Here is a 9,165-nt window from a genome sequence, read left to right as displayed (position 1 = left end):
TAAATAAGATATGCTGATCATAAAGAATCACTGTCATAGGACTTTTTCCCGGAATAATTTACACACCACACTATCAATTTACTCCATTCTTCTCTTCTTCTTTTTTTTTGAAACACAACATATATTAATTCATTCATGCATGCTCCGTCCTTCTCTAAAGCCCCAACTTCCTAAAAATGCTTTGAGCGACCATTCGACGCTTATTGTATGTTATTACGTGACATTGCAAAATCAGTTTGTGTGGTTATTGGCATGGTGAATTAGTTCATGTATGTGCTGTAGTTCGTGTCATTGGCCCTCTTCCCGCATAATGTTTTTTTCGGCAATACTCTCTAGCTACCAATATCTAAAAAACATGCCAACAACAAAGAAAAAAAACCCACAAAATAAAAAGATATTCGTTAACAACAAAGTTTGTTAAAACTTTGAAAACTACTAAGCTCGACAGATCGATCTTTTTTGTTCTAGATAATAAAAGGTTATATCACCACCATCTTTTAGTTTCTTCTTACCTTACCTTACCATATATATATATACATCACTTAGCCATCATAATCTTGACAAACTCCTCGTAGTTTATCTGACCATCTCCATCAACATCAGCTTCACGGACCATCTCATCAACTTCTTCATCAGTCAGTTTCTCACCTAGATTCGTCATGACATGGCGGAGCTCTGCAGCGGATATGAACCCGTTCTGGTCTTTGTCGAACACCCTGAAAGCTTCTTTGAGCTCTTCCTCCGAGTCTGTGTCTTTCATCTTTTTAGCCATGAGGTTAAGGAACTCAGGGAAGTCAATGGTGCCGTTGCCGTCCGCGTCCACCTCGTTGATCATGTCCTGTAGCTCGGCTTCTGTTGGGTTCTGTCCTAGAGACCTCATCACTGTTCCCAGCTCCTTGGTAGTGATGCAACCTGTTTCCATCAGTCGCAAAATAATATTAGAGTACAAGCAAGTAGATTCCATGACAGAATCAGATTCAGATACATATCAAACATGAATGAAAACCAAGTCTTTCGATAAATATGTGTTCGAAATAATTTTTTCAGCTACAAAATGCCAGCTAAAAACACATTGTTTTCTTCTTTTCGAAGACTTAATATATTCTAAGAATTTATCATGCGAAAAACAATAACAAGTAGATTCGATGACAGAATCAGTTTGATAATGTATATGAAACATAAATGAAACAAGGTATTGTGATGAATGTGTGTCAAACGAATCTCTATGAGTTACAAAAGCCAACAAACAACCAAATACACAAACCATCAAAAGATGGCAGTAAAATAATTAGAATTCGAGAAATGTTTCATTATTGAAAACCCATAATAGGTGATAAGAAGACATCATTCTGAGAACTTAAAACATTTGAAAAACACTAAAGAGTCGAAATAAAAGAAACAGGAAACGTGATTTCTGCAAACAACTAGTGGTACTGATGCAATAAAGATACATAATACACCCAAAGACTAGTCGGATTTGGTTACAAGGAAGTGTTAAGTGAATCGCAGTAATTATTCTTCCTTAGTGAGAAATGAGAAACCAAAGAGAGAGAGAGATCATAAATTTACTATAGCCAAGGATCTGCAATATCAACACAGCACAGCTTCGAAGAAACATCATGATATAGAACAAATAACATCAATCAAATGAACCAAACACTCGGTAAAAATAAGCAATGACGAATCGATCACACGAATCATAGTAAATAAAGATAAGAATCTGAGGATGATAAGAGGAGGTGAAGAGACGAACCATCGCCATCCTTGTCGAAGAGGCTAAAAGCTTCCTTGAACTCGGAGATCTGTTCGTCCGTTAGCTCATCCGCCATTTCTTTTGGTTTCTTCGGGGGTTCTCGCTTCTGAGAGAGAGACGAGGAAATGCTCTTTGTTTTATTGGACGCTGTTGAAACAAATATCTCAGCAAACCGACAAAAACAATTATACGGTGACAAGGAGGAAAAGGTTAAAAAGGAAAGTAATAATAATTTAAAAGCTAGGAAATCGTACGCTATTATGATTGATAACTTTGCAAAAATATTGAGATTGGATCTTAATATTTTCTTTTCTTTTGTTCAAAGGATCTCAATACTTCTATATAATCTTTTACTCTTTCTTTTTTCTTTTAATCTATGTAATCTTTTGTAGAAACCCCCTTAGTCCAATGGTTTGATTAAGGGTTCATGTAATGCTTCTACATCCGGAGATCTGGGGTTCAAACCCCAGAAAATACTAAATTATTCAGCTTGGTGCAGGGCGTACCATCGAACATGGATCTCATAAGACGGCTCGGAGAGATGCATTCAGGCGTGTATTCTCACAAGATGGTAGAATTGCCAGCTGTATAATCGTCTTTGTAATATTCTCATCATTGTAATATCATAATTAATCGATAATAATCGATTCAGACGTTCAAAAAAAAATATATGTAATTTTTTCTTTCTTTTACATAGAATATATTTTATATTATCTAAGTAATTGAAACATCCTCCTATATATTAAAAGAGAAGTACAAACGCCACGTGGCGCTCACATAGTTCTTCTCACGAAAATTCTCGCGTTTCTATTGGTCGAATTTTTCTAATTATTCTTTTTGATTTATTTTTTTCATCGACCTTTTAATTGGAAAGTGACATTAATTGTCAAACGCACTAATTATTTCTTGAGCAAGAATCGTAATCAATGTCGACCATTAATTATAGCTTGCAGAAGAATTTTAATAAATGTCGACTAATCATTAAATGTCTTAATGGGAAATACGTTTTATATTTTATTAGGAAACTAACTATTATCAACATACATTATTTATATTTTTATTAGGAAACTAATTATTATCAACATACCTTATTTATATTTACTACTTGCACAAGTTTCGCATCGTATAAAATGCATATTAGTGATTAATTTTACAAATTTATTATGTTTATCTGTTAAAATATTATGATATTTTAGCTTATCATGCAAGCTAAATCATTGAGAAACGTCCACCAATTTACTATATATAAGACATTCACAGTAGAAGAAACGAAGCAACTGACTTTTTATTCTGAACTTTTTTATGTTGATATTGTTTTTGTTATTTTACATCATTAAACTTTTATATATACATATTTCATCATAGCTGACTTTTCTTTTGCTTTATATGCAGATGTCCTATTATAACGATTTCACCATGATGCAAGTTAATTTTTTTATCACTCTATATGATTTGATTAATCGTAGATTTATTTGAAGCAAGATCATGACCGTAATGAAGACATGATCAGAAGTGCTCTTCGTGCTATCTCATCGTTGGATCGAATCAGGTTCTCTTTCTATTTTATGATTTTTCCTCTCTTTTGCGTTAACATTCAAACTAATCTGTTCTTTTTTTTCTCATTTAATTAAATGAACAGTAGAGTGGATTACAGCCACAAGTTCAAGAGCTTAATGGCTGAGATGAAGAGGTCTGAATCATTGTGGGGGAAGTATCAGACAATCCGCAATGAGTAAAAAGAGTGTATGTTCTGTTATTTACATGATGAACCATAAAAGCTATCGATAATGTTATAGCCTTGTTTTTTTCAATTTTAAAATCAGCAACAAGTCTGTTCTTTTTTCTTTTTGCCTTTTAAATTTTCTTTTTCTGGCGAGGGATTTTATAGCCTTGTTTTATTTGGCTTTTCAATGGTTGCTGTTGTGCTTTCATACTTATGATCGAATTTTAAAAATGAGTAGAAACGTTAACTTGGTGGTCTCTCGGAAAGTGAAAGCCTGAGAAGCTTGTACTGTATGAACTATGAATTGCTAATTTCACTAATCATAACTTGCGCAAGAATATTAATAAATGTCGATCATTTACATTAATTGTTAATCTCATTAATCATAACTTGCGCAAGAATTTTAATAAATGTCGACCATTTATATTAATTTCTAATCTCATAAATCAAAACTTGCGCAAAAATATTATTAAATGTCGACCATTTATTAATATCTTAATGATATAATACGATTTATATCTAATTAGGAAACTTATTATTATGAACATACCTTACTTATACCTTACAAATTTAATATATTTCCTTTAACCAATTGCTCTCATTAATCATAATTTGCTAATCGGAATATTACATTAATTGCTCTCATTAATCATAACTTGCGCAAGAATTACAATAAATACTTGTTTTAATAAGTTTCCTTTTTACAAATTCAGAATTAAAATATTTTCATATGTATTTTTCTATTGGTTTTTTAATTTACAATTTTACTTTATATATGCGCAGACCAACGATTATGACGTTTCCTCATGTGGATCCATATGTACTTAAATGATCATATCATCCAAAACACGTAAACTACAATGTAAGTTTCATGCTTTGTTACTTTCTCTATGTTTTTCAGATAATTATTTGCTTATACATCAAAGAACAAAATCTTTAATCAATATTTTATTATAAAAGTTAGTATAACTTTTTATACATATTATCAACTTTGTACTCAAATATGATTTTATACAATTTATCATATTATAAAATGTATTATCTTATAAATTCATATATATAAACTATATAGTTCTTTTTGTCATTTTTTATCATCATAAACTATATAGTTCTATGTCAACTATATTATAATTTGATTGGCTGATTTATTTTTATAATTCTTGCGAAAGTTTTAATCACCTTTATTGATATTTATTGAGAATCTGTTATTCTTGTACAATGGGGTATCACATTAATTCGACTTTTAAATCTTTCTAAATTTTCAAAGTCGTTTTTAATCTTGTTGCCTTATTTTAAATAAATCTAACTTGCGCAAGAATACTAATATTTAATTCAAATCAGTTTATGGTATTGTATATTTAATAACTTTATTTATTCTTGCGCAATGTGATATCACATTAATTGGACTTTTAAATCTTTATAAATTTTCAAAGTCATTTTTAATCTTGTTGCCTTATAATTTGATTGGCTGATTTATTTTTTAATTTTTTTATTTTTCTAAAAACCTATCCTACGCCATCTATTTCTCTCATCTCCTTCTCTTTCTTCTTCCCGATTTCACTTTATACTAAAACAAAACTAAACGGAGTAAGGGAAAGTTGGGAACACATATCTGCACATTTTTGATAGATCATGCATCGATTATTATTATTTTTTCTTGCGCAATTAATATGATCTCTTATGAATCTATTATAAATGTAAGTTACCTTATTTATTTGAATAATTCTTGCGAAAGTTTTAATCATATTTATTGATATTTATTGAGAATCTGTTATTCTTGCACAATGGGGTATCACATTAATTCGACTTTTAAATCTTTCTAAATTTTCAAAGTCTTTTTTAATCTTGTTGTCTTATTTTGAATAAATCTAACTTGCACAAGAAGACTAATATTCGTGTAGATGCTTTACATGATATCTATCTTGGAAATTTCGGTCTCCTGAACAAGATAGAGACCCTTATGACTAATATTTCGTTGGTGGAGTTCCCAACGAAATATATCATTCAACACAATTCCATTAATAAATTGTATGAATATATTATTTGATACTAACTTGTCGTGCAATCATATTTAAACACAGTAATAAATATGATACCAAGTTGCGCAAGTAATCCACATTGAAAATAAGGTAAGTTATTAATAAAAAATTAACAATTTATAAACATGGTAAATTATATTTAAAATCGTGAAGTAAATACTCTTGGGATTCAAATTACTGTTAAAAAAATGTTTACATTTTTGTATTTTTCAAAAAAAAAGGTTTACGATGAGGGGGAGAGAGAGAGGGAGATTTAGTGTTTTGGGTATACCCAATGATTTACAGTTTAGTGTTTAGGATTTATCCAAGGGTTTAGGGTATATCCAAGAATTTAGGGTTTAGTGTTTTTGGTTTTTTACCCAAGGGTTTAAGCTTTGTCCAAGGGTTTAGGGTATAGTGTTTATTGTTTATGATTTACTTTTTTTGTGATGATTTTAAAATTGTTAAAAAAAAATCTTCTTTTCGCAGCTACTAATAATTTTCATTTATTTTAAAAACTTAACACAAATTATTATTATTTTATTTATTATCTTTAAAAGAAGATGTACATTAATTGACAAACTATGATTAGTTGGTAATTCACCCAAGAATTACAACATTCATCTGTTTGACATGTTATTACAACATTTATCTGTTTGATTTCTAGGAAAGGTGATCTTAGAACATTAAGATACCTATTATATTATCATAAATTGATCTGCATTAAATATGATATCAACTTGCCAAAGCAATCCGTATTTAATATAAGGTAAGTTATTAAAAATTTAAAACCAAATTAACTAAAGGTAAATTATTTAAACAAAGTAATAAATATGATATCAAGTTGCGTAAATAATACACAATGAAAATAAGGTAAGTTATTAATAAAAAATTAACAAATTACAAATAGGAAAGTAACACAAATTTGAGAGAGAGAGAGAGAGAGAGAGAGAGAGAGAGAGAGAGAGAGAGAGATTTAGTGTTTTGGGTATACCCAAGGGTTTACAGTTTAGTGTTTAGGATTTATCTAAGGGTTTAGGGTATATCCAAGATTTTAGAGTTTAGTGTTTGAATTTTTACCCAAGGGTTTAAGATTTGTCCAAGGGTTTAGGGTATAATGGCACGAACGCCATATCATCCAAAACACGTAAACTACAATGTAAGTTTCATGCTTTGTTACTTTCTCTATGTTTTTCAGATAATTATTTGCTTATACATCAAAGAACAAAATCTTTAATCAATATTTTATTATAAAAGTTAGTATAACTTTTTATACATATTATCAACTTTGTACTCAAATATGATTTTATACAATTTATCATATTATAAAATGTATTATCTTATAAATTCATATATATAAACTATATAGTTCTTTTTGTCATTTTTTATCATCATAAACTATATAGTTCTATGTCAACTATATTATAATTTGATTGGCTGATTTATTTTTATAATTCTTGCGAAAGTTTTAATCACCTTTATTGATATTTATTGAGAATCTTTTATTCTTGTACAATGGGGTATCACATTAATTCGACTTTTAAATCTTTCTAAATTTTCAAAGTCGTTTTTAATCTTGTTGCCTTATTTTAAATAAATCTAACTTGCGCAAGAATACTAATATTTAATTCAAATCAGTTTGTGGTATTGTATATTTAATAACTTTATTTATTCTTGCGCAATGTGATATCACATTAATTGGACTTTTAAATCTTTATAAATTTTCAAAGTCATTTTTAATCTTGTTGCCTTATAATTTGATTGGCTGATTTATTTTTTAATTTTTTTATTTTTCTAAAAACCTATCCTACGCCATCTATTTCTCTCATCTCCTTCTCTTTCTTCTTCCCGATTTCACTTTATACTAAAACAAAACTAAACGGAGTAAGGGAAAGTTGGGAACACATATCTGCACATTTTTGATAGATCATGCATCGATTATTATTATTTTTTCTTGCGCAATTAATATGATCTCTTATGAATCTATTATAAATGTAAGTTACCTTATTTATTTGAATAATTCTTGCGAAAGTTTTAATCATATTTATTGATATTTATTGAGAATCTGTTATTCTTGCACAATGGGGTATCACATTAATTCGACTTTTAAATCTTTCTAAATTTTCAAAGTCTTTTTTAATCTTGTTGTCTTATTTTGAATAAATCTAACTTGCACAAGAAGACTAATATTCGTGTAGATGCTTTACATGATATCTATCTTGGAAATTTCGGTCTCCTGAACAAGATAGAGACCCTTATGACTAATATTTCGTTGGTGGAGTTCCCAACGAAATATATCATTCAACACAATTCCATTAATAAATTGTATGAATATATTATTTGATACTAACTTGTCGTGCAATCATATTTAAACACAGTAATAAATATGATACCAAGTTGCGCAAGTAATCCACATTGAAAATAAGGTAAGTTATTAATAAAAAATTAACAATTTATAAACATGGTAAATTATATTTAAAATCGTGAAGTAAATACTCTTGGGATTCAAATTACTGTTAAAAAAATGTTTACATTTTTGTATTTTTCAAAAAAAAAGGTTTACGATGAGGGGGAGAGAGAGAGGGAGATTTAGTGTTTTGGGTATACCCAATGATTTACAGTTTAGTGTTTAGGATTTATCCAAGGGTTTAGGGTATATCCAAGAATTTAGGGTTTAGTGTTTTTGGTTTTTTACCCAAGGGTTTAAGCTTTGTCCAAGGGTTTAGGGTATAGTGTTTATTGTTTATGATTTACTTTTTTGTGATGATTTTAAAATTGTTAAAAAAAAATCTTCTTTTCGCAGCTACTAATAATTTTCATTTATTTTAAAAACTTAACACAAATTATTATTATTTTATTTATTATCTTTAAAAGAAGATGTACATTAATTGACAAACTATGATTAGTTGGTAATTCACCCAAGAATTACAACATTCATCTGTTTGACATGTTATTACAACATTTATCTGTTTGATTTCTAGGAAAGGTGATCTTAGAACATTAAGATACCTATTATATTATCATAAATTGATCTGCATTAAATATGATATCAACTTGCCAAAGCAATCCGTATTTAATATAAGGTAAGTTATTAAAAATTTAAAACCAAATTAACTAAAGGTAAATTATTTAAACAAAGTAATAAATATGATATCAAGTTGCGTAAATAATACACAATGAAAATAAGGTAAGTTATTAATAAAAAAAATTAACAAATTACAAATAGGAAAGTAACACAAATTTGAGAGAGAGAGAGAGAGAGAGAGAGAGAGAGAGAGAGAGAGATTTAGTGTTTTGGGTATACCCAAGGGTTTACAGTTTAGTGTTTAGGATTTATCTAAGGGTTTAGGGTATATACAATGGGGTATCACATTAATTCGACTTTTAAATCTTTCTAAATTTTCAAAGTCGTTTTTAATCTTGTTGCCTTATTTTAAATAAATCTAACTTGCGCAAGAATACTAATATTTAATTCAAATCAGTTTGTGGTATTGTATATTTAATAACTTTATTTATTCTTGCGCAATGTGATATCACATTAATTGGACTTTTAAATCTTTATAAATTTTCAAAGTCATTTTTAATCTTGTTGCCTTATAATTTGATTGGCTGATTTATTTTTTAATTTTTTTATTTTTCTAAAAACCTATCCTACGCCATCTATTTCTCTC

General features: G+C 28.8%; 1 protein-coding gene across 1 annotated transcript; it reads right to left on the bottom strand.

The window, feature by feature from the left end:
- Positions 1 to 369: 369 nt before the first annotated feature.
- Positions 370 to 1,911, bottom strand: LOC108814261 (calmodulin-1). The gene is made up of 2 exons (XM_018586796.2): positions 1,754 to 1,911; positions 370 to 912 (listed from the first exon to the last, which is right to left on the bottom strand). Exons 1-2 carry the CDS (start codon positions 1,827 to 1,829, stop codon positions 539 to 541), a joined length of 450 nt encoding a protein of 149 aa, XP_018442298.1. The 5' UTR covers positions 1,830 to 1,911; the 3' UTR covers positions 370 to 538.
- Between the last annotated feature and the right edge of the window lie 7,254 nt (positions 1,912 to 9,165).

Source organism: Raphanus sativus, chromosome 7, assembly GCF_000801105.2.
Source record: "Raphanus sativus cultivar WK10039 chromosome 7, ASM80110v3, whole genome shotgun sequence".
NCBI classification, from domain to species: domain Eukaryota; kingdom Viridiplantae; phylum Streptophyta; class Magnoliopsida; order Brassicales; family Brassicaceae; genus Raphanus; species Raphanus sativus.
This window is presented reverse-complemented; position numbering and strand designations above follow the sequence as displayed.